Consider the following 27,352-nt stretch of genomic DNA (forward strand, 5'->3'; position numbering starts at 1 on the left):
TATGCGCATATGTTCCTTGACTTTAATAATAATAATAAAATTCTTTATTTAACGAAGGTAACACATTTAACAATTACATGTTACAACTTCAAAAATTTAATTCAACCATGACATAGTCATACAATTGTATAGATAGAGGAAGATGTGGTGTGAGTGCCGATGAGACAACTTTCCATCCAAGTAACAATTTAAAAAGTAAATCATTATAGGTTAAAGTACGGCCTTCAACATGGAGAATTGACTCACACCGAACAACAAGCTTTAAAGGGCCCCAAAATTACTAGTGTAAAACCATTCAAATGGGAAAACCAACGGTCTAATCTATATAAACAAAACGAGAAACACATGTATATTACATAAAAAAACGACAACTACTGTACATCAGATTGTATGTTTTAATTTATGTTTCAGTTACAATGTACTGCCAACACTGTGGGGAAAATCTTGCCAAAAGTGCACACTTTTGCACAAATTGTGGCAAGTCTGTCACATCATCAGCCCCCACATCATCAGGTAAGAGATATATACCATGTATACACATGTGTTTAATAAGTGCATGTCGATTCACAAAGTCATAATTCAACATTTATTATTCCTGTATACATGTTAAAATCACATGATGAAATTGTTTTTTTTTTAATTGGACAGATAGAATATCACGAATATGTACATGTTAACATATTACATGAACAAAACATTCAGCGTTTCTGAAATCTTTCGTTACAAAACAAAACTAAATGTTTTGAAGAACCTGAATTGCTCACCTGGCTTTAATAGGTTTATTTGAACACATGAAAAGACATTTGTATGTAAATTAATTACCATAGACATTTAAAAAAATGGGATTTTCCAGTTTTCAGACGATACCTTTAAAGTTCTTTGAGCAATATTGCAGCAATGCAGGTGTATCGACGAAGTAGTTTTTTGGCTTATATCTCTGAAAGTTCAGCATTTAGAGCAAATTTGACAGTAGGTGAAAATAAAACTCTCTATCTTAAAATTTTGATACGAATCAAACAATTTGTTTCTTGTTTGCTGACCATGAATTAATAATTTTATCATGTTTAAGGAAATTTATCTTGAATATAGACATCATAGATAGAGAAACACTGTAAACAGAAATAATGTTCAGCAAAATAAGATCTACAAATAAGTCAACATGACAAATATGTTCAATTGACCTAATACATGTAATAAGGAGTTATTGTCAAATTTTACATTTTTTTGTAATTGTTTACTGGAGAGGAATGGCAGGCAGTGGGTCTGGTAAATGACAGCCAAATGTTGTCTGTGTATTTTTTTTAAAATTATAATATGTTGTCACTGACAACAAAATGGGGTCAAGATCAATAATGGCAATTTTGACTTTTCCTGTTCAGGAGTTATGGTTCTTGAAAAATGGTTAAATGATGTTTCCAGTCGTGTCTGTGTAATCACTCATGATCTGTTCAACCAAAGCTTTTCCAATTTCAATATCTTGTTACTGATGACAAAATTGAGGTCAATCTTAATAAAATTGTGATTTTCACTTTTTCTGATCAGGAGTTATGGTTCTTGTGATAGTGAAAAATTGTATTTCCATTGATTTTGTTGCATGTACTCATGAACCATTCAGCCAAAGCTTTTTAAATTTCAATAATGTTAAACAACATGGCAGTCATGGCTTACAACAGAACTTAAGGGGGAAATGCAGTTTCAATTTATATCTCTGACACTATTTTGCAAAACTATCCATTATTTTATGCATCAATTGTAAATAACAACATCAGCTGAGTGAGACTGTACAGGGTCCTTGGATCCTCTATATATGTGGCGGAACAAAATTATCCATACCTGCTGCATATGTACTATATAATTTCTTTCTGAATTGTTTACACTAGTAATTTTGGAGTCCCTTATAGCTTGCTGTCTGGTCTGGTCAAAGCCTTGTAAAACATGCCATACATGTAATACATGTATGTATTTGTTATTATCAGGTTGGGAACAGCCCTTCCTCATGAAAGGGCCATTTTACTGTTGTAGAAAAGATAATAGAAAAACTTATAAGGGGGATAACTTTTAAAAAAAGGAGTCCACTTATTTTGAATAATATAAAAGAAAATTATACATGTTAAAGTCCAGATATATTATAAAATTCTTTGAAAAGTAGACCATTTGATACCAGATATATATAGTGTCTGATGTTCCCTTCAGTCATGTTTAATATTTATTTAAATGTTTTTCTTGCAGAATGTGAAAGCTTAATGCCAACCGAATTATCGTCAGGTTTGTAGACTTATGCTGAAGTGTGCTAGACTGTCTTGTTAAGCATGTGCAAAATGTGAAATGAATCATCTTTGAAATGATATGGGCCTATATCATTTGTATACAGACATTTGTTCAAATCCACCAAAAATGAGTATATTTCATACCTGTTTTTAGCTCACCTGGCCTAAAAGTCCAAGTGAGCTTTTCTCATCACTTGGCGTCCGGCATCGTTAACTTTTACAAAAATCTTCTCCTCTGAAACTACAGGGCCAAATTAAACCAAACTTTGCTACAATCATCATTGGGATATCTAATTTAAAAAGTGTGGCGTGACACGGCCAACCAACCAAGATGGCCGCCATTGCTAAAAAAAGAACATAGGGGACCCGGGTAAAAGGCAGTTTTTGGCTTATAACTCAAAAACCAAAGCATTTAGAGGAAATCTGACAAGGAGTTAAATTGTTTATCAGGTCAAGATCTATCTGTCCTGAAATTTTCAGGTGAATCCAACAACCCATTGTTGGGTTGCTGCCCCTGAATTGGTAGTTTTAGGGAAATTTTGCTGTTTTTGGTTATTATCTTAAATATTATTATAGATAGAGGTAAACTGTAAACAGCAATAATAGTCAGCAAAATAAGACCTAAGAATAGTCAACATGACCAAAATGGTCTAAGTTATTGTCCTTTATAGTCAATTTTTAACAATTTGTTGTGAATCCATCTGCGTCCTTTGTTTAATATTCACATAGACCAAGTTGAGGGACACAGGCTCTTTAGAGGCTCTAGTTAAGTTGGTTATAGATTTTTGAAGGGGGTCTCATCGGTGGGTTCCAATCCTGGATCTCGCTTACTGTTTTGTCATATTCCCCTAACCCGCTTACACTATATACGTAAGCAATTCTCATCACTTGGCATCTGTCGTCGTTAACTTTTACAAAAATCTTCTCCTCTGTAACTACTGGGCCAAATTAAACCAAACTTTGCCACAATCATCATTGGGGTATCTAGTTTAAAAAATGTGTGGTGTGACCAGCCATACCAACCAAGATGGCCACCATGGCTACAAATAGAACATAGGGGTAAAATGCAGTTTTTTGGCTTATAACTAAAAAACCAAAGCATTTAGAGCAAATCTGACATTGGATAAAATTGTTTATCAGGTCAAGATCTATCTGCCCTGAAATTTGCAGATGAATCAGACAACCAGTTGTTGGGTTGCTGCCCCTGAATTGGTAATTTTTGGGAAATTATGCTGTTTTTGTTTATTATCTTGAATACTATTATAGATAGAGATAAACTGTAAACAGCAGTCATGTTCAGCAAAGTAAGATTTACAAATAAGTCAGTATGACCAAAATGATTGGTTGACCCCTAAGGAGTTATTGCCCATTATAGTCAATTTTAAACAATTTTCCTAAAATTATTAAATTTTTACTACTGGTAACATTTTCCACAGATACTACTAGGCCAAGTTCATTATAGATAGTGATAATTGTAAGCAGCACGAATGTTCAGTAAAGTAAGATGTACAAATATATCACCATCACCAAAACACAATTTTGTCATGAATCCATCTGCTTCCTTTGTTTAATATTCACATAGACCAAGGTGAGCTAGTTTTGTCATTTCCCGGGTCCCGCAAGACCTCATTTCCCGTTTTCAGGACACAATAATTTGACTGTCATGTGTCACGCTTACAAATAATCGGCAATCCCACGTCACGCTTAGACCCCAATGAGACCCACTTTGAAATGAACTGATTGGACCCCCAAAAAAAAACTTGGCCATAAAAGCAATGCCGGATGAGCCTTGCAAAGAAATGATAGGCAAGATTGAATTGATATTCCTGACAGACTTTTCCTATAAGACATTTAATCTGAATTGATTCTAGATACAGACTCTTTTTTAATTATTAAGGAGGTTCACTGCTATAAAATTTTATAAAGATATAAAAAGATGTGGTATGAGTGCCAATGAGACAACTCTCCAAGTCTCTAGTCATGAATGTAAAAGATAACAATTTCAGGTCAAAGAACGATACATGTACACATATTTTGTACCTAAATGAAAGTATGATTTGATAAGATTTATTAGAAATTACTCAGACACACATATAAACGTGTACCATAAGGTCAAAAATACAATACAATGTAAATAACATGACAGATGATTATTATTAAAGTCATTTCATAGCTCTTTAGATTCCCACAGTGATAATGCGAAAGCAAATTTACAGATCTAACATTGCTGGGTTGATGTCTAGACAAGTTGTATATATATATACATTATTTACACAGCCATGTATCACCATCACTGGTGGTGATCCGATGGATAAATCGGTTGAAGAGTTGTCACTGACTCAGACGTACTTATGAATATAATTATTTGCTTTACTACAGATAATTTAGCTGATCTGTAAGAATAACTTCTTCATGCCTTTTATATAATGTACTTTAGTACGACGCTAGATAAAAACTGGCGCGGAAAGGTCACACCCGTTCACCGTTAGTTTCATTTTTATGAAGCCCAGGTGGTTGTCTTGTCTAGCGGGACGGCTACAGTGCAGGCGATTTGGTGTCACAATATCTCAGTAGCATGGGATGTTCCAACAATGTTAGATCTGTAAATTTGCTTTTCGCAAATTTTTTGTTATTATATATATATAGTTGGATATGACATAATTCAAAAAATTGTTTTGGCTGTTCTGATGAAAGCTATTAAAAATTGAATTTTGTATAGTTCAGTATAACTTTAACTATAACAATAAGACAGTAAACATTCAAACTTGATGAGCTCGGATGAGCTGTGTAGTACATAGGTATGTGATTGTTTCTTTTAAAATGACACAATATTTTCATTTTTACATATCAGCAAAATATAGAATTCATCTCCATTACCATTTAGGAGGCATTAGTTTAGCAGCTCTTTACTTATCATTTGAACACCAGCTTCATTTTCTTTCCTACTGTTGTTTACTATGCTTATAGAATAATGCTAACATGACTAATCATTCATTTAATTGCATGAAAAGCCATCATGAATAGTGATTTTTACTGCTTTTCTGTGGTAATTCAAGGTAAATTTAGTTTTTAGTTCATTGTTTTTGGAATATAATTTTGTCGAATATGAACAGATTAGAAATATTATAAATCATAAATGATTTTGAAACTTTAACCCTGCGAACCGACATCAGAGGGAACTTTTTGTTTTTTTCTGTTTAAACCAAACCAAAATCAGAAATCATTTGGCCAGGATAAAGATTTATTTCCTTTTTGTAGATGGCAGCAAAAGTCTGGAAGCTTTGAGAAAACGATTTCTCACTAACAAATCTGAAGCTTCACCACCTAAAAAAAGCTGCGTGAAGCCAGATTTGAAGATGAAAGAGATAAAAGAGGTAAAATATTTTGGTGGTTTAGTATTTGATAACTTTTTATGCATCACCTTTGATATTAGAGGTGAGTTATATGTTTCGTTCTGTGTGTCCCTCTAGGTATCCTTTTGTCATTTTTCTGTCTGGTATCACGTTAAAGTCCTTTTTGATGAAGTTGCTGTAACAACTTCTTCAAACTTAGTACCTAAGCTCAATGATAAGTCAAACCACAAGATCTGATTATAATCACCTAGGCTGTTTCAACCGATTGAATTATTTTAAATATCTAAAAGCAATATATCCTACATCTCCTTAATAACTTCATAATTGGAAATGCCAGTATGGGTCAACATCAATTGAAGCTTTCTGCATGCCTGAAATAATTTAGAAAAACAAATTCTTTCCAACAAGCTCATTAACACAATTTTCTGACAAGGTGAGCAACACAATCACAAAAACAAAGATACTCACATGTATTTATAAATTCATAATCCTCTTCAGTATCTTTCAAAGCTGGGCCAGCTCATTTTTCCTTAATTTCTTATCATAATTTGGCATTTTTCTACTGGATTTTGACAATGATGTGATGATGATCATGATGATACATTTTTGTACCTAATGTCCATTTTTCACTATTACATGTATATCAGCCGGGTCATTTTTATACAGTCATCTATTATATTAGGAAGTACTGTAAAGTCCTAGATTTGTATCTGATATAAAATCGATATTGCATATCCAAATCTTCCAAATTTTCTCCTATAGTACATGTATAGGGAATACTCGTACAACAAACCTTGCATGAAAGTGTCTTTCATTTTTTTCTTTATTAATTTTATAGGATATACAAGTGCAGTTACAAATCCAAATTTTGGATAAGTATGAAACAGCTGTGAAAAGAGTTTTCCCTACATCAGAAGACTTATTATCTGGGAAGATATCTATTACAGTGCCAATCAAGTCTACTGGTGTCTACTGGATGAAGAAAGTTAATGAATATTTTCAGGGCAATTATAAGCTACAGATTATGACAATTTGTTCTTCTGGATACAGTGTTGTTGACAATCCAGAAGATTTCAAAATTGCAAACCTGAAGTTTGAAATGAAAAAGTTTAAAAAGAAGGCCGGTGATTTGCAAGCATACATAAAATTTGTAGACAAAGGTAAATGATGTTTTAATTCTGATTGATTTTTAAATTCTTAAATGAATAACCCATAGATATTTAAGACAAATTCTCACTGTAAATTTCTTTTACCAATGGTCATCGAGAGAAATGCAGTAGGCCGTATTGATCTTGTCTGAGTCTCCACTACAAAAAATTCTACCCGTATACATTTCTCATCACTTTGCGTCCGGCGTCGTCCTCCGTTGGCGTTAGCTTTTACCAAAATCTTCTCTGAAACTAATAACCCAAATTCAACCAAACTTGGCCACAATTATCATTGGGTATCTAGTTGATGTCCAACCAAGATGGCTGTCATGGCTAAAAATAGAACATAGGGGTTAAAATGTAGATTTAGGCTTATAACCAAAGCATTCAGAGCAAATCTGACACGGGGTGAAATTGTTTATCAGACGAATCGGACAACCAGTTGTTGGGTTGCTGCCCTGAAATTGGCAATTTTAAGGAAAATACATCGTTTTTGGGCTATTATCTTGATTATAATTATAGATAGGGATAACGTGTAAACAGCAATAATGTTCCTCAAAGTCAGATCTACAAATAAGTTAATGTGACTAAAATGGTCAGTTGACCACTTCAGGAGTTATTGCCTTTTGTAGTCATTTTTTTACCAATTTTTTGTAATTTCTAATCTTTTACCAAAATCTTCTCCTTTTAAACTACTGGCCCAAATCTAACAATACTTGGCCATAATCATCATTGAGGTATCTAGTTTAAAAAATGTGTGCGGTGACCTTGTCAACCAATCAAGAAGGCCGCCATAGTTAAAAATAGAACATAGGAGTAAAATGTTGATTTTGGCTTAAAACTCTTAAACCAAAGCATTAAGATCAATTCAGAAATGGGAATTAAATTGTTTTGCAAGTCAAGATCTATCTGCCCTGAAATTTTCAGATGAATCTGACAACTGGTTGCTGCCCCTGAATTGGAAATTTTTAAGGAAATTTTGCTCTTTTTGGTTATTATCTTGAATATTATTATAGATAGAGATAAACTGTAAACAGCACTAATGTTCAGCAAATTAAGTCAACATGACCCAAAAGGTCAATTGACCCCCCCCCCCCCTTTTAAGGAGTTATTGCCCTTAATAGTCACTTTTTAACAATTTCCATTAAATATTCACTTACATTTTCCACTGAAACTAACTGGGCCAAGTTCATTATAGATAGAGATAATTGTAAGCACAGGCTGTAGTATAATTATTGCCCTCACTTTGGATTAAAGACCAGAAATTACTGAATAACATTAAAAAATTTTGATTAACTTGACTGTACTGTTAAATAGGGATGTCTTATTGTCAAATTGATTTATTGTCTTGCCTTGATGGAGTCAAAAAGCTAGACATAGGTATGCTGTTTCCGGTGGCGGCAGCAATGGCGCCAAAAATGTATTAGTTTGTGATTAGGTATAGTTTATGGTGAACCACTAGTGGTAGGTCAATCATATTTGGTATGCAGTTGTATCAGCATTGGCATATCTCATTTCCATGGAGATAACTTGGCTACGCCCCCTTTGTCATGGTATATTGACTTTGAAAATTTTTGAAAGTTATGTATTAATTTGTGATTAGGTCAGTTCAAGTGGAACCATTAGTGGTAGGCCAATGGAAATTGGTATTCAGTTGTATAAGCATTGGCACATCTCATTTCCATGGATAATATTTGGCCTCGACCCTCAGTCATAGTCTGATGACTTTGAAATTTATCTTAGTTTACATGAATTTTTTTGTAATTTAATGTTAAATCAATGATATTTGGTATGCAACATTGCTAGTATTGCTTCCATGGAGATTACATAGCCGCCCCCCCTTTTTCATGCTTCATTGACTTTGAATTTATTACATAGTTTACAAGTTAATTTTTGTATTTTAATTTGGGAACAACTTATAACATAAGTCAATGGTATTTGGTATGCAGTTGAATTAGCATTGGCACATCTCATTTACATGGAGATTGTTAAGTCATGTCAATCAGTCATGGTTCATTGACTTTGAATGTTTGCATAACTTGTATAAAATGTTAAGGTATGGCTATTTTAATTTAAACATTTGAATAATCAAAATTACAAAAAGAAAGACATAACTGATAACAGTTTATTAATTTTATGAAATTCAGTTTCAACACTCAAATTAATAGCATAAATATACATTTCAATTTAGATGAATTTCAAAAGTGTTGTTTACTTTACATTTATGTTGAGTTGTGGGACTTTTTTTATAATTTGCTATTTGCACAGCTCTGTATTGCTTTTTGTCATTACCTTGGATACTTTGACAGAAGAAGAGAGATTGCTGCATTCTATCCTTTTAACATGTTTATTTATACATTTAAATTCAAAAGTAAAAAATGGAGGTTTAGTAATACGAACATGCTAAACAGGTTGTGTAATAATGAAGTCAGTGTGTTAATTCACCATTTTCATGGTTCGCAAAAAAATAATAAAAGATACAATATAACAAGTAACTGAGAATTCACTGTCACTTGTGTAAGAATATGAGTAATTCCAGATTTGATTAACAAAAATTTTTTTATGGCCATGATGACCTGTTGCAGTCATCAGTCCAATTATGGAACATAAAATTTATATTTTATAAAACTTTAATTCAACTTCTTGTATTATTTCGCTTTTTTAAATAGATAGTAGAGGGGCATTATGTTTTCTGGTCTGTGCGTCAGTATGTCCGTTCGTCCGTCCGTCTGTTCGTTCGTCCGTTTGTTACACTTCAGGTTAAAGTTTTTGGTCAAGGTAGTTTTTGATGAAGTTGAAGTCCAATCAACTTGAAACTTATTATACATGTTCCCTTTGATAAGATCATTCTAATGTTAATGCCAAATTAGAGAATTTATTCCAATTTCACAGTCAAGTAAACATAGAAAATGATAGTGCGAGGGGCATCCGTGTACTGTGGACACATTCTTGTTTGAAGTTGTTACTTGAAGCATATTACTTTACATATATCTGACACTTGATATGTTCTTATGATTAGTTGGATTTTATAATTTATTTCATTTTATTTTTCTCTCCCAGACCGCTCACAACTTAAGAAGTTAGTTACATGTAATCAATCACAGAGAGAACAGGTGCTTTTCTATTACTAAGAATAGTTTTGTTTGGTTTTTGTTTTGTTTTGTTTCTTTTATTTAAAGGATATTCCAGTTATCAATTTTTAATAGTTGATAATATATTTAATTATAGCCTTTTTGTGCCAAAATACTGGAATCTCCTTAAACTTCCTTCAGAAAAATATTTTCTTACGTTTGGTAAATGCATTTGTTTGTTAACTTAACATTTCAGGGCAGAGAGAAATTAGATTTGACTGATTTGTTTTAACATTAAAACTCTCTTATAGTATATTAGAAGATATTATACTTAAATACACTTCATTTGTTTTCCTTAAATGCCATATATCTGATACTATTTATTAACAACGTTTCCTTCTATGGTCATTGTCAGTTTTCAGTGATTTTCAAAAAGATATGATAGGTAATTTGTGACAATGATACAGATAGAACAATCAACATTGTGCACTATTTTTATATAATTTGAATTTGAATGTAACACATCTTCTGATTGGATGACATCATTTTGTTTATCATATCATAGACACATTTTTGTCATGTTACCATACTGTCATCAAAGATTCGTGATTTACTCCTTTATAAAATAGAATTTAGAATTAAATTATAAGAAATAACTGTAATATTTTATCAGTCTATTCGAAATAACATAAAAAATGTGGTGCACACTGTTAAATAACCCGCTACACGCTTAATTCAGTGCATACCACATTTTTAGCTCACCTGCCCCAAAGGGCCAAGTGAGCTTTTCCCATCACTTTGCATCCGGCGTCTGCCGTCGTTAACTTTTACAAAAATCTTCTTCTCTGAAACTACTGGGCCAAATTGAACCAAACTTGGCCACAATCGTCATTGGGGTATTTAGTTTAAAAATTGGGTCCGTTGACCCGTTCAACAAACCAAGATGGCCGCCATGGCTAAAAATAGAACATAGGGGTAAAATGCAGTTTTTGGCTTATAACTCAAAAACCAAAGCATTTAGAGCAAATCTGACCAAGGTTTTATTGTTTATCAGGTCAAGATCTATCTGCCTCGAAAATTTCAGATGAATCGAACAACCTGTTGTTGGGTTGCTGCCCCTGAATTGGTAATTTTAAGGAAATTTTGCTGTTTTTGGTTACTATCTTGAATAATATTATAGATAGAGATAAACAGTAAACATCAATAATGTTCAGCAAAGTAAGATCTACAAATAAGTCATCATGACCAATTTGGTCAGTTGACCGCTTTAGGAGTTATTGCCCTTTAAAGTTATTTTTTTACATTTTTCATAAATTTGGAAGATTTTTAGAAAATATTTTCCACTGCAATTAGTGGGCCAAGTTCATTATAGATAGAGATAATTGTAGCAACAAGAATGTTCAGTAAAGTAAGATCTACAAACACATCACCATCATCAAAACACAACTTTGTTATGAATTTATCTGTGTCCATTTGTTTAATATGCACATAAACCAAGGTGAGCAACACAGGCTCTTGAGTTTATGATATTTCTTCATAGACAGAAAATATTACAGTCATTCCTTAAATGATTTATATTAAACTAGACTGTTACCTACTTGGATAAAGGAATTTAAAAATAAAAGCTATATAATAATGTTTAGGTGCAAGAATTCACTAAGGCCAGATTTTATAATTTTTTGTGCCAATATAATCCTTACATGTACCTTTAAAATCATTGTTCTTCTGTTGAAATTTATAAAATCAATTATATATCGTAAAAATCAACATTAAAAACTGTCTTCAATTATGTTTCAAATGTTCATACTGGCTGATTTCAGGGAACAAAAAACCTAACCTTGAATACGCCTGTTGTGTTTTGGTTATCTATATTTATCTAAGTAACTTTTTTCTGTGAAAATGCTGATTAAGTTTGGTTTTTTTTATCATCAGATCCACTTGACTGTAACTTAATTCCCTTAAATCATAATTTTAGGAAAGACCCTGTGTTAAAAAAGACAAGGACGATGTTGCCAGGGTAACAGAATCAAGGACAACTTCAACTATTGCTCTCAAGGTACTATGTACATGTATATGGTGGTAGTTTTTCCCTAGTTTCCAATCACAGGTTGTGGTTTTCTACAGGCACTCAAGTTCATGTATATTGACCAACACCAGTGGATGTCTCATAAACTTCCAGTTCCTAATGTCAACAGTCATTGTCAAATCTTTCACAGCATAGCCCACAGAAATTGTTCCCATGTAAATGATATCCAGTTATATTTGCTTTGAATGAAATTGTAAAAAAAAAATCTCAACTGAAATATACTGAAGCACAAATCATATCAAAAGTTTGGTTACACAGATTATATAGTGATTGAAATACTGATTTATGGTATGATTAAGATATAAAGAAATAGTTGATGCTCAGTAGTTAGGCTTTTTGATTTATTAGCAAATAGCATATATATATATACAGTTATTTTTGTGTAATTTCTAACAAACCTTATAATTGATGATCATGATTATTTCACTTTTATCATTGTAGGAGAAATCTATTGAGATGAAAATAAGAAAAGAAGGCACAGCCATCAAAGCAGGTGCAATCCGGGTATAAAATGTGTCTCTTTGGAGATTCTACCTATAATATTTTCCCATTATACCATTATACCCTATGGATTATTTTACTTCCTTATTTCAAACAAGACTTTTAAATAGTACATGTAGCAATTGCTGTGTTTTTCTCAATTTATAAAAAGCCAATTTATAATTTTAGGATGAATTAGAGTTGGTTTCTTTGAAAACAAAAACACATAATGCTCTAGACTAGACATGGGGCATTACTTTTTTGGTCTGTGCAACTATCCATTCATCTGTATGTCCTGATTCAGGTTAAAGTTTTGGTCAAGGTAGTTTTTTATGAAGTTTTAGTCCAATCATCTTGAAAATTTTTACACAATTTAATGCAAAATTAGAGTTTTGAACCAATATTATCACTGACAACTTAACATAGAAATGATGATGCAAGTGGGGCATCATACTATTGACCCATTCTTGTTATATCTATTATAATTTACCAGGCTGAATATGAAAGTTTATCATCAGATGAAGATACTGCACTCCAACTTACTAGTCAGGAAGGAGGAAATGAAGATAAAGTATTAATTTTGGTTGAAAGATTGTCAATGTATGAGTCAGGAGTTCAGAGTGCTAAGTCAGCAGGTGATACCTCTAAGCAGAAAAAATATGGTACAGCCCTGAAGGTACATTATGTATTTTTAGATGAAATGACAGACACGACTTTCTTCTTATTTTCTGACATGAATTGTCTTATGAAATATGCAGCTTTTATGAAAGAAGGATTGGTATTGCTTCTTATTTTGCGTTAAAGACTTATGTAGAAAAGACTAAATATAAAGAAAAAAACATTACACAGGTATTGAAATACTGTTACACTCCCATCTCTCTGTCTGCATTTTTTTTCATCAGTCAGTGTGTTACATTAAATGTCAACACATTTTTTAGCAGGAACAAACTATCAAGGCTTTCTCCAATCTGAGAATTAAGGTTCATATGAGCAAGTTAATCTGTGTGCTACAGGGACAAATTCTGGTTTAAAGTCATATGAAACGAGTAATCGATGAAAAATTAATCCAATTAATGCATACATATATCATAAACTTGTCTTCTGTGCATGGTTTAATCATTTTTTTCACATACATGTTGTAAAATCGTCAAAAATATTTCAATTATATATTTGTAAAAATATGGCAGCTAATTTGAAGCCGAAGTTTAACCATTGTCACCTATTAATAAATTATCAACAAAGCAGCACAGATATTCTTGCTGGAAACAATTAAACAATTTTAAAGTAAACTTCTAAAATTCTTCATAGAAAATTATAATTTTATAATAAAGGTAGCCATTAAGTAAGAAAAAACATAATGCATATTTTTTTAACTTGAAGTTCCATATGACTTGGATAACCATTTCTGCATTGTTCTCATTTAGCCAAGTGGATGATTTATTTTGATATGGTATAAGCAGTTAACTTGTTCTTTATTTACAATATGTTTTCCCCTGATATTTACAGACAATACAAGATTTATTACTGCAGGCACAGAAAGGAAAGGTAGTGGATGAAAGTGGTATACCACCTAGAATACCAGGTATAATCACACACTACAACAATGTTATGTTAAATGAAACTGTGATAAGAATTTTGTTACAGCCCTACAATATTTTATAAAATTTTCTAACAGTCTCACAGGACATGGATTCACAAGTTATCAATGTCACAGTGTCCCCAAACATCATACACAAAGAAGGGAAGAAAGTCAATCAGATTTTTGATACACACATGTATCACAATTTCATTTCAACTGAAAATTGTAATATTGATTATTCTGATAATGTACATTGAAAAGTGTTAGACCAACCATTCTTGATGTATTCTCTTTGTTGATGGTTATCTTTGTAAAACTGTTACAAATAAAGAAATGTTACATTAAGGTAAAAATTCTTGACAGTCTTGCAAACAAAAAAATTATAAATTTTATCTGACAAGCCTGCTTTTCATACGTTTTTGATTTTTTGACTTGTTTAAAACAGATAAAAAGGAACAGTTCTTGAAATTAATCTTGGAATAAAGATTGCAGTAGGTTTATGTTTAAACGCTGATGACATAAACTGTTTTATCAATAATTAATCTGAAAATCATTCCGAATTTAGTGACTGCAATTAACTTGCAAATTAGGAGACTTATAATTATGGTGTTTGTGTTTTAGAAATAGAGACGGAGCAGATGACAGAGACAAAAAGAGACCAGTACAAAACAACAGCTCTAAAGCCAAAGCAGTCTGCAGATACTCACACAGCTAGAAGAAGTAAACAGCCTAGTGCATCAGCATCACCTTCTTCACAACAAATCCTAAGATTTAACAATGAACCAACATCACCTTCACATGGTATTTATTCTAGATCTCGTTTATAGGCCAATAAATTCAAAACACAGTTGACATACAGTCTCATTATCTTTTCAGGGTTTGCCTATATTCATCTGATTATAATTGAAGTCCTATTAACTATGCCCCCCTCACGATAGTAGAGGGGCATTATGTTTTCTGGTCTGTGCGTCCGTTCATCTGCCCGTCTGTTACACATCAGGTTAAAGTTTTTGGTCAAGGTAGTTTTTTATGAAGTTGAAGTCCAATGAACTTGAAACTTAGTTTACATGTTCCCTTTTATAAGATCATTTTAATTTTAATGCCAAATTAGAGAATTTATTACAACTTAACGGTCCAGTAAACATAGAAAATGATAGTGCGAGTGGGGCATCGATGTACTGTGGACACATTCTAGTTTTTATCCTAATTTTAGTGATTATAAGATTAAAGAGATAAAACATACAACACAGTGGCATCAGAAATCACTTTAAATGGTAAAACTTTATCCAATTACAAGTTAATCCAAAGTCAAAATGATTTTATATAAACTGTTTTATCAATCATAAATCGAATAATGATTCAAAATTTAGTGACTGCAATTAACTTGCAAATTAGGAGACTTATAATTATGGTGTCTGTGTTTTAGAAATAGAGACGGAGCAGATGACAGAGACAGAAAGAGACCAGTACAAAACAACAGCTCTAAAGCCAAAGCAGTCTGCAGATACTCACACAGCTAGAAGAAGTAAACAGCCTATTGCTTCAGCATCACCTTCTTCACAACAAATCCTAAGATTTAACAATGAACCAACATCACCTTCACATGGTATTTATTCTAGATCTCGTTTATAGGCCAATAAATTCAAAACACAGTTGACATACAGTCTCATTATCCCTTCAGGGTTTGCCTATATTCATCTGATTATTATTGAAGTCCTATTAATTATGCACCACCTACGATAGTAGAGGGGCATTATGTTTTTCTGGTCTGTGCATATGTTCGTTCGTCCGTCTGTCCGTCCATCTGTTCGTTTGTCCATCTGTTACACTACAGGTTAAAGTCTTTGGTCAAGGTAGTTTTTGATGAAGTTGAAGTCCATTCAATTTGAAACTTAGTATACATGTTCCCTTTGATAAGATCATTCTAATTTTAATGCCAAATTAGAGAATTTATTCCAATTTCACGGTCCAGTAAACATAGAAAATATTAGTGCGAGGGGGGCATCGGTGTACTGTGGACGCATTCTTGTTTGTATCCTAATTTTAGTGATTATAAGATTAAAGAGATAAAACATACATTGGCATCAGAAATCGCTTTTAATGGTAAAATTTTAATCCAATTACAAGTTAATCCAAAGTCAAAATGATTTTATATAAACTGTTTTATCAATCATAAATCTGATAATCATTCCGAATTTAGTGACTGCAATTAACTTGCAAATTAGGAGACTTATAATTATGGTGTCTGTGTTTTAGAAATAGAGACGGAGCAGATGACAGAGACAAAAAGAGACCAGTACAAAACAACAGCTCTAAAGCCAAAGCAGTCTGCAGATACTCACACAGCTAAAAAAAGTGTACAGATAGCCAAGGTATAAACTAATGTGAAATCAGTATATGACTTTAAACAAATAAAAAAATAAATGCAATTCATCACTTTGATAGTATGTTTATGTCTTAAAATGAGAATCTCTTGCCTACAACCTGATTTACTATACAGTATCTGAGATGTTCTTCCCATGACACAAACGTGTGCCTTCACTCATCACTCATTTTCTGTTCAAATTTACACAAAATCTTCTCATCTAAAAGTATTGAGCTTAAAAATTCAATCCAACTTCTCTTTGACCATGTATAGCCATATAGCTTAAAAAAAAATCCATCTTTTTACTAGAGTTATGTGTCCTTGAATTGTACTTTTTCATCAATTGTATTGACAAGATTTTGAAGAAGTTTCCACCAGTAACTGTTGTTTGCAATGAAGTTCTGTCCCTTGAATATTGAAAAACAATTTTTAAGGGTTCTGCTTATATATATTGCTGCTACAGTTTGTTATCACAACCCCTCTGAAAACACACAACATAGTTTCATAAATTCCTTTTAAGATAAAAACGACATACTATGTAGATGTGCCTATAGGAAACTATGATTCATTTTTTTTTCTTCATTTTTTTTTTATTTCTCCGCTAAGGTTTTTATACACCCATCGTCTTTTAGACGGGACATATTATGGTATACTGTTGCCCGTCTGTCTGTCCGTCCGTCACCACACTTTGGACAAAAACTCAAAAACACTTTCAGCAATTTCCATGAAACTTAAGTGAATTGTTTATATCTATTGATGTAAGCTCCCTTTCAATTTTTATAAATTTCAGATTTTAAGTTTTGGATTTATGGGGCTTTATTCATAAACAAAGGGGGATTTTTAACACTTCGGATAATAACTCAAAAAGGCTTTCACCAATGTCCATGAAACTTTGGTGAATTGTTTATATCTATTGATGTAAGCTCCCTTTCAATTTTTATAAATTTAAGATTTTACATTTCCGTGTTATGATTTTTTATGCTTAAAAAAGGGGTGATTTTCCAATTTTGGGACAATACATTTAAAGCATAAAAGACAAGTTAAAAGAGCAACAGGCGTATCATGCCCTAAAGCGCAGCCCTTTATTAATTAAGTTAAACAATGTTTAACTCCATTAATCAGGATGACTTTTTTCATTATTGAAAAATACAAAATAGTCAAGTAAAACCACAATTTCTGTTTTCATTAAGTTAACAAGTAACTAAACAACTGCATGACAACAAATGAATTGCAATCCTGCCTCATAGTTTGCCCAAGTCTGATGGATTTTTTCAATTTTAAAAAGAGAGAATGCTGTTAAGAATGTTTCAAAATATAAATTCATTTTCTAGTGTAAGGATGATAAATTGTGTTCTATTTCCTTCCAGAATGATTCCCAGTTCATCAATATAAGTGACAGTGATGCTGATACCAGTGAAAATGAGGTACTGGTAATTAGATAAGCAATAACATGCATCTCATCTCACTTTTTCATAACAAGCTGATAATTTTGTGGAATAATCTGTCTTTCAGTGATGTCCTGCCATGGTTTGTTTGAATTTGTTTGTTAGCTTTTTGGTCATGAATGTTTGTCTCCAAAATTTAATTAACTGCATTTGTATTCAGATATCACAGATCAAATTTATTCGTTCATTGTGTAATCATACGTTTTTTTATTGAGTTAAGTCTGCCTATTGATATTTTATCGTGTGTTTTTCTATGTTGTGATGTTATGCTATTGTTTCAGAAAAAGGGAGAAGGTTTGGATCCATTAAAACGTTTAATCCCGCTGCAAATGTTTGCACCTGTCCTAAGTCAGGAATCTGATGTACAGTAGTTGTCGTTTGTTTATGTAATATATATGTGTTTCTCGTTTCTTGTTTTGTTTATTTAGATAAGACCGTTGGTTTTCCCGTTTGAATGGTTTTACACTAGTAATTTTGGGGCCATTTATAGCTTGTTGTTCGGTGTGAGGCAAGGCTCTGTGTTGAAGGACGTACTTTAACCTATAATTGTTTACTTTTTAAATTGTTATTTGGATGGAGAGTTGTCTCATTGGCACTCACACCACATCTTCCTATATCTATCTTAGTTTAAATTTTGTGTTACTAATTTAACCATTGTGCTTTCCATGACTACATATTTTTATATTTGCTTCATAGTTAATTAGCGCAAGATTTTAATTGATAGTTGTTGAACTGTGATTTACAAAAAAATACATTACTCATGTATTGATAATCTTTATAATTGCATCATATTAACCTATAAGATGTTCATTTGTACAATTTGTATCAAGTGGGTATTGACTGCAAAGAATCTTCTTTCGCTCAAAGAGATTACTGTAAAACAACTTAATTTCGCGGATACTTTATTTAACCTATTCTTATTAACTTCTGGGCTATTTGATTTCGCGATATTCCTAATTATTTGGTGTAGTTTAATAAGGAGAAATTCAAATTTTAAATATACGCGACGATTTATATTTGCAAATTTTTTATACTCACGAAAATAAATTGCTCGAGAAAATAAGTTGGTTTACAGCATATGTCCGGGCCAGTTATGATAACAGGGCATTATGTTTTTGATCTTATTGATTAAAGATTATACTATAGTTCATCTTTGATGGAATAATGTAATTATACCCCCGCTTTAAAAAAATTATTATATAAACACGTATTATCAATAATGTCATGCCAAAGATATTAATCAATGATGTAAATACTCTATTAAACTCCTTATTGGTATGGTTTTATGTTGATTTTTAATAAATTACAACATTAGATATGTTAAAAAGTAAATGATATGGCTTTTTCAATATATAAACATGCCATAATTACATCGAGCAGACCTATTATGCTGTATTGTTGTCTCTGCTTCAATCGGATGTGGTACTGAACATGCCATATGATATTTTGTATTGATATATATGGGCAGTATGAACACCTGCTTAGCATTAACATGGTTTGTTTTGGTATTTCTTTTCAGTTGGCAACAATGAATATTGTAAAAAGAGCTAGAACAGGAACACCAGGTATGTTTTTTGTAGTTTAAATTGTTTTACATTTATGATTTTTTTTTTTTGAATTGAGAAAAACCAGGCAAATGAACATCACAAAAGTTTCTATAACGTAATGTTTCCAAGCAATGTAATTGTTGTTTTAATGTTGTAATTTATTCCAATGAAGAAGGCCGTAATATCCAAAACGTATAGGAATTTGTGTTATAGTTTTTATTATTTAGATAATTGAGCTGATATGTACCAATAACATCTCCATGCCTTATATATCATGTACTCTAGTACGCCACTAAATTAAAACTGACGAGAAAAGGTAACACACGGCCACCGAAAGCTTTATATCAACCCAACAATGTTAGATCTGTAAATTTGCTTTCGCAAATTTTTTGTTCTTCCCGGACTGGGATTAGAACCCATGCTACTGAGATATCGTGACACCTAATCGCCTGCACTGTAGCCGTCCCGCTAGACAAGACAACCACCTGGGCTTCATAAAAATGAAGCTTTCGGTGAACGGGTGTTACCTTTTCACATCAGTTTTAATCTAGCGTCGATATATATATATATATATACATTTCTTTGAAGGTTGTAAAAAGCTGAGTTTGAAAGAAAAAAAAAAATTACGACAAGAAGTAAGTTTTTTAACTTATAGTTTTAAACATATTGTACGGATAGAAAACTGAACTGAGTAACACCTTTAACAAATAAATGAATTGTTATGACAAGAAATTTTGTTCATGATTATTAGAAAATACTAATTAGAGCACCAAACATTTTGTATTAACATTCAAATCAACATCTACATTCATGCATTATTTATCTATTTTAATTCAAAGTGTTAAACAGAAACATTTTGTATATGAACATTAGTGAGGTACAGTTGACCTTTTCATATGTTAATTTTGATTATGGACATACTTTTATAAATCTGTATAACTGGTCCTGTGACGCTTATTTATATGATATAATAGAAATTAAATTACAAATCTGTTAAGATTTGTAATTTGATATAACAACTCTGAGATGTCAGTGTATAATCAGGAAACTGCCAGGGTGTAAAAGATATTTGTATCACCAATTGCAACCTCAAATAAGTCTCCATAACACCTGGTACTATATGGAGTTGTCAAAAGCTCTACAGAACATCGTAGGCTCACAGAGGGTCAACAATAACCTGCTTCTGTCTTTAAAATACATTTTGATTTCAAAGCTACTCAATTTAACATTCAAATTCTTAAATTATTTTGTTTAAAGTGTTATTATAAATTCTCATGAAATATGAATTATTTTCACAGCAAGTTATTAATTCCTTCAGGTATGCATAACAAATAAGTTAGGTTTTTCTTATGTGTTAAGAAAACAAAGCCACATGCAGGCATAGCAAAAAATCTCAAAACTGTATTAAAAACATTTAAAAAAAAATAAAAAAATTCCAGATTGAAAAAGTGCCTATGAATGGATAGCCAAAATATTAAGAAACAATAAATTTGTAATGAATGTACATGCTGCATTGTGCATGTTTGACAAACACCTGCACTGGAAAGCAAAAAAATAAAAATTTAGACCAGGATAATATATGTGTAATTCAGGTCTCAGATGGACACATACTGGGTGTGGGACCTGCAGACTTTCTGCTAAAATTCCAATGGTCTTTGACTCAAGGGATATAAACTCTAAGCTGGGAATGTCACAGTTATATACCCTGTCTGAGAGCTGAATATCAGATAATGTTACTCCTAAAGGAGTAAACAGGACCTCAGGCTTCCAAGTAGTATTGAGGGTCAATATGAACAGGATCAATTTTTATTTGTAGATGGCAAAGGATTTCATCCCACCAAAACCAGGGGCAAGATCTTCCAAGGAGTTTATGATTCTAAATGACAATGCCATATACTCCCGTCATTTCGATTTAACAACCCCAATTAAGGTTAGTGTTCAAAGTAATAAAAGTACAATTAAACCAAATTTAGGAAAAAAATGCTTTTCAAGGGAGAGTCCCTACAGATATAAAATGGATTATTTATTTTCAGTTAAATTCCTAATGAGTTCAAGGTGAATTCTTAGTTTTTTCTTTATCAGATAAAGTCCAAGAAAGCATAAAAAAGTAAAAAAAAGTAATGTTATCGAATTGTTATAATTCTTAAGTATTTCATAAAATATGAAAAATGGCTGACCAGAGTAGAAACCCTTTCAATTAATTTATTATACCCCCGCTTTAAATAAGGGGGGGTATACTGTTTTACCTCTGTCTGTCCGTCAGTCCGTCCGTCAGTCCTTCAGTCCGTCAGTCAGTCCGTCCCATGAAACTTTCGTCACATTTTTCTCAGGAACTACAATACAAGGATTTCTGAAATTTGGTTTCATGGTTTATCTAAGTCAGCTATACCGTGTGATGTGTTTTCAGATTGATCACTTGACAACTTCCTGTTTACCGAACACTTGTATGATTTTACACATGATAGCCAAGTTGAAAATTTTCGTCACATTTTTCTCAGGAACTACAATACAAGGATTTCTGAAATTTGGTTTCAGGGTTTATCTAAGTCAGCTATACCCTGTGATGCGTTTTCAGATTGATCACTTGACAACTTCCTGTTTACCGAACACTTGTATGATTTTACACATGATAGCCAAGTTGAAAATTTTCGTTACATTTTTCTCAGGAACTACAATAAAAGGATTTCTGAAATTTGGTTTCAGGGTTTATCTAAGTCAGCTTTACCGTGTGATGCGTTTTCAGATTGATCACTTGACAACTTCCTGTTTACCGAACACTTGTATGATTTTACACATGATAGCCAAGTTGAAAATTTTCGTCACATTTTTCTCAGGAACTACAATACAAGGATTTCTGAAATTTGGTTTCAGGGTTTATCTAAGTCAACTATACCGTGTGATGCGTTTTCAGATTGATCACTTGACTACTTCCTGTTTACCGAACACTTGTATGATTTTACACATGATAGCCAAGTTGAAAATTTTCGTCACATTTTTCTCAGGAACTACAATACAAGGATTTCTGAAATTTGGTTTCAGGGTTTATCTAAGTCAGCTATACGGTGTGATGCGTTTTCAGATTGATCACTTGACAACTTCCTGTTTACCGAACACTTGTACGATTTTACACATGATAGCCAAGTTGAAAATTTTCGTCACATTTTTCTCAGGAACTACAATACAAGGATTTCTGAAATTTTGTTTCAGGATTTATATAAGTCAGCTATACCGTGTGATGGGTTTTCAGATTGATCACTTGACAACTTCCTGTTTACCAAACACTTGCATATTTTTACACTATTAATATTATCCACTTGCGGCGGGGGTATCATCAGTGAGCAGTAGCTCGCAGTTTACTTGTTTTAAGCCTGCAATTCTTTTCACGGAAAGCCAAACATAGAGAAAGTGATCCAGCTGCAGCATTAGCTAACTTCTTAAAAGCTTTATATTTCAGGTGGAATACCTGGATGCTCCATGCATTGTATATAGATGCCTTATGTTACAAATTTTTGTGACATAACCATTGTCCTTGACTTCATTTTCATGGTTCAGTGACTCAAAATAAAGTTAAGATTTATCGTCATGTTCATTTCTCTTAGGAGTAAAAGGATTACTATATTTGGTATATGCCTATCTTGCAAGGTCCACATGCTGTTTACAATAGGTGAATTAAACTGGTGAAAGAATGGAAATTTCGGTCTGGAAGGTCTCTTTTTACCTTGACCTCACATTAATTGTTCAATGCTTAAAATTAAAATTTATGTTTTGGTCTTCTTTTTTTTTAAAACTATTAGCAATAGGTAGACTAAATTTGTTGTATTGAAGGATTAAAACTGTACATATCTATCTGGCATGGTTCATCATAACATTGTTCAATGTTAATGTTTTTATTGATGAAGTGTTTCATAGAAACTATGAGCAAAAGGTCAACTTTATTAAGTGCATTGATTGAATGTAAGGTGTACATGTATTTCTCCTTTGGTTTATCTAACCTTCTTGATCCCATTTTCTTGGATCATTTTGAGTTTATGTGACAGTTTTAGTAAAGCTTTATATCTTGAACTATCAACATAATATTGATGGTTTGTAAAAAAAAACAAGACATTTCAGTATGTGGACTTTTGTTCTGAATAAAGTTTGATTAGTGTAAGAAGAATTTGGAGAGTAATTATGAAAAAAGAAACAGATATTTTGGGAATGCATCAAAGTACATGTACATGTCATTTGAACATTTCTGCTTACTTCAGATAATTAAGAGTTTCTCTTTCTGAATGACCTGTAAAAGATTCCTGTTCTTGTTTTGTTTGACAAAATGTCTTGAAGAAATTCAAATTTCTATGAAAGTTGGAATGTTACACATATAATTAGATCAATTATTCATATCAAGTGGTATAAACTAGGATATAATTTTTGATCATGGTATAAATGCTAATATGGAAATGTTACAATGCAAAAAAATTAATCTGTCTTTTGTGACATGTTCTTGTTTCAGAACATGTAGATGTTTCAATGCCCAAACGCTTTCAAGCAATATTTTTTTCTGATGACAGGGTCTTTATAACTGGCTAGTTGCCACCATACCCTATGAGACAGTGCCTGCAAGGTTCGTTTTACAATGTGTAGGTGTAGACGTATGTGAACTAACAGATTGCCGGCATCAGTTTCCCATAACTGATGAGAGGGACAGAGACATTTTGTTGATCTCTGTCCCATCATCTTTGGTTATCTCACCAATTGTAAGTATATGGATATCAAACTCAATAAGGTATTGTTAGCCTACTAGAGTTATATAAGATAATAGTTATGTTTAAATACGTTGGTCACAAATGTAATAAACATTCACCTATAAAAAAATGCTTATCATGACAACTGCCCCTCAATTTGTTTTGAGAAATAGATATTAACTTCTACAAATCATTAATTTAACTTGGCTGTTTGATGTTGACAATAAATCACTTTATTGACTTGGAAGATACAATGAAGCTGTCAGTAATATTAACCTACTCGTGCTAAGCCTATAATATCCAAACAGTTTGGCATTGATGATTATAGTGGCACAGTAGTATATCCTGGTATAATTCTAGCCTTTTTAGATATCCCACCAATTTCTAACACTGCCTTAAATTTTGCATACTAACTTAAAAAAAAAAATCATATTCAGAAATTAATTTGAATATGTTAATATGTATAACAAATGTTTACTGTTCTAGACTACATTTGTATTACGGAACTTAAGGCCACTAGAGCATTACAGTATTTTATCATGCAGTGAATACAAAATATCAAAAAAATTTCAAAACATCATTTTCACTGGTTTATAAAAGTATTTCATATATATTACACTTAATATGTCCCTCAGTTTTGGAAAGTATGTTTCAGTAATTACTGCATTTTTGGCCTAATCACACAGATAAGTTATATTGAATTCAGTACACAAATTAGCAACCCTAATTCAGAAACATAAAAGTCCACTGTGCCATTTACCTTAATGACACCTTCTTTACCCAAGGTTGTTTTTATATTTCAAGTTTGTTTTCATAGCCATAATGCTTTCCTTTTTTTAGTGCATACATCTAATCAAATTACAACTTAACATTTACAAAACAGGAAAATATCCATACAGATTTTTTAAACTACAGCTGGATGGTAGGATTTTTCAGTGTAAAAACAAAAATCAAGCAGAATTTTGTTCAATTTCAATGTTGGCCTACTTTCTTTATAGAATATTTGATTATAGGTTAATTTTTACTACATTCCTACAAGTGTCTAGGTGGAATCATACTACTTATTTCGTACAATTGCACACAAATGTGATTATAATGTGCGTAAATAAAATGAACTGGTTACCTGTTCATGCACCTTCAGTCACAGTTTATTAACATGGAATGTTTTGAATATTAAATATTTCAATTTTTGATTTTTAATACAAAAATATATAACATTTGCTTTATACTATAAAACATGTCCTTGTGTTTACATTTAATTTTATAAAATACATATTTTACCAGAACATTGATGGTAATTTCATATCTGTAATTATCACAGCAAATTTGATTGAAGGTTTTAATACAAGAAGTTTGAAACATTAGTTTAAGTATATGTACATCTATATGTTTTTACTTTTTCAGGCTGATGAAGTCAATACAACCTTCACCTGTTATGACGAAGTATACTTCAGTTACAGTGATCTGTAACAACACTTTTTCATTTGTTCAATAAGAAAAAAATTCTGATTTTAAATAAATATTTTGCATCCAGTATAAGAGGTGCGCAAGATGCAAGTTTGTTCAAATAATAATGTGTACAGGGTTTTAATACAACCCGTATTTTTTGGTCATATATTGGTATAATGTTGGAGTCGTCTTCAACTTCATTGTCGTCCGAAGACATTTGGTTTTCGCACTATAACTTCAGTAAAAGTAAATAGAATCTATAAATTTAAACACAAGGTGTATGCCCATAAAAGGAAGGTTGGGATTGATTCTGGGAATTTTGGTCCCAACAGTTAAGAAATAAGGGACCAAAAAGGGCCCAAATAAGCATTTTCTTGGTTTTCGCACCATAACTTTAGTGTAAGTAAACAGAAATCTATGAAATTTTAACATAAGGTTTATGACCATAAAAGGAAGGTTGGGATTGATGTTGGGAATTTTGTTCCCAACAGTTAAGAAATTAGGGACCAAAAAGGGCCCAAATGAGCATTTTCTTGGTTTTCGCACAATAATTTTAGTATAAGTAAACAGAAATCTATGAAATTTCAAAATAAGGTTTATGACCATACAAGGAAGGTTGGGGTTGATTCTGGGAGTTTTGGTCCCAACAGTTTAAGAATTAGGGGCCAAAAGGGGCCAACTTTATACTTTGTTTTATTTCATCAAGAAATGAATTAATGGCCAAATGTAACCATGTATTTTGAATCTTAATTCTTGGTCCTGTTTTCAAATTGATCGACAGAAAAGTCCAAAGGGTCCAAAATTAAACTGACTTTGATTTTATCAAAAAATTGAATTCTTCAGGGTTTTTTTATATGCTGAATCTAAATATGTACTTAGATTTTTTATTATGGGCCCAGTTTTGCAAGTTGGTCCAAATCGGGGTCCAAAATTAAACTGTGTTTGATTTAAAAAAAAAAAAAATATATATGGGGTTATTCAATACGCTGAATTTAACCATGTATTTACATTTTTAATATTGGGCGCGGTAATCAAATTGGTCCACATTGAGGTCTAATGGGTCTAAAATTGAACATCATTTGATTTCATCAAGAATTGAATTCTTGGGGTTCTATGATATGCCGAAACTAACCATGTATTTAGATTTTGGATATATATTGCACCATAATAGATAAATGTTCAATTTAAAAAAAAAAAAAAATTTTAATTTAAGGTGGTACCTAACACTTTCACTAAAATTAATTTGACTCGTTTAATTTTCATAAAATTTTGACAAAGTATTCACTTTGATCCTTTAACAAAAATATAAAAAGAATCAAATATTTTGAACCAACTGTTTTGTCAGAAAAATTACACTGGTTATATAGCAGTTTGACAAACACCAGTTTTGATCATTGAAAAGCTTAATATTCCCTTTACAACACAACGTTATTAAAACGTTTAGCTGATTTTACAGAGTTATCTCCCTGTAGTGTTAGGTACCACCTTAAGTTCTTATACCACATTCATTATGTGTCAAAAACATATGTTGTGTCAAATATTTCATCACAATCCAAATTCAGAGCTGTATCAAGCTTAAATGTTGTGTCTATAATACTTGCCCCAACTGTTCAGGGTTTGACCTCTGTGGTCGTATACAGCTGCACCCTGGGGAGCATCTGGTTTTACAAGTGGTAAGTGTTTTGACACATACATTTTTCATCAGGTGATAAAGTTTATCTTGTAAAATTTATCATCATTATATCTTAAAATACAATTCCTATACTTTAACTTCACATTTAGTGCACTTATTATTCTCCTTGTACTGAAACTGTAAATAAAGATGTGAATGGTGTCAA

General features: G+C 32.0%; 1 protein-coding gene across 1 annotated transcript; it reads left to right on the forward strand.

Moving 5' to 3' along the window:
- On the forward strand, positions 1-27,352 carry LOC134726479 (uncharacterized). The gene is made up of 18 exons (XM_063590884.1): positions 1-513; positions 2,230-2,265; positions 5,526-5,641; positions 6,459-6,780; positions 9,829-9,881; positions 11,815-11,895; positions 12,367-12,429; positions 12,899-13,081; positions 13,912-13,987; positions 14,606-14,785; positions 15,411-15,590; positions 16,241-16,356; positions 17,717-17,773; positions 19,314-19,359; positions 19,930-19,976; positions 21,158-21,271; positions 23,892-24,077; positions 25,470-27,352. Exons 1-18 carry the CDS (start codon positions 417-419, stop codon positions 25,533-25,535), a joined length of 2,019 nt encoding a protein of 672 aa, XP_063446954.1. The 5' UTR covers positions 1-416; the 3' UTR covers positions 25,536-27,352.

Source organism: Mytilus trossulus, chromosome 7, assembly GCF_036588685.1.
Source record: "Mytilus trossulus isolate FHL-02 chromosome 7, PNRI_Mtr1.1.1.hap1, whole genome shotgun sequence".
Classification (NCBI taxonomy): domain Eukaryota; kingdom Metazoa; phylum Mollusca; class Bivalvia; order Mytilida; family Mytilidae; genus Mytilus; species Mytilus trossulus.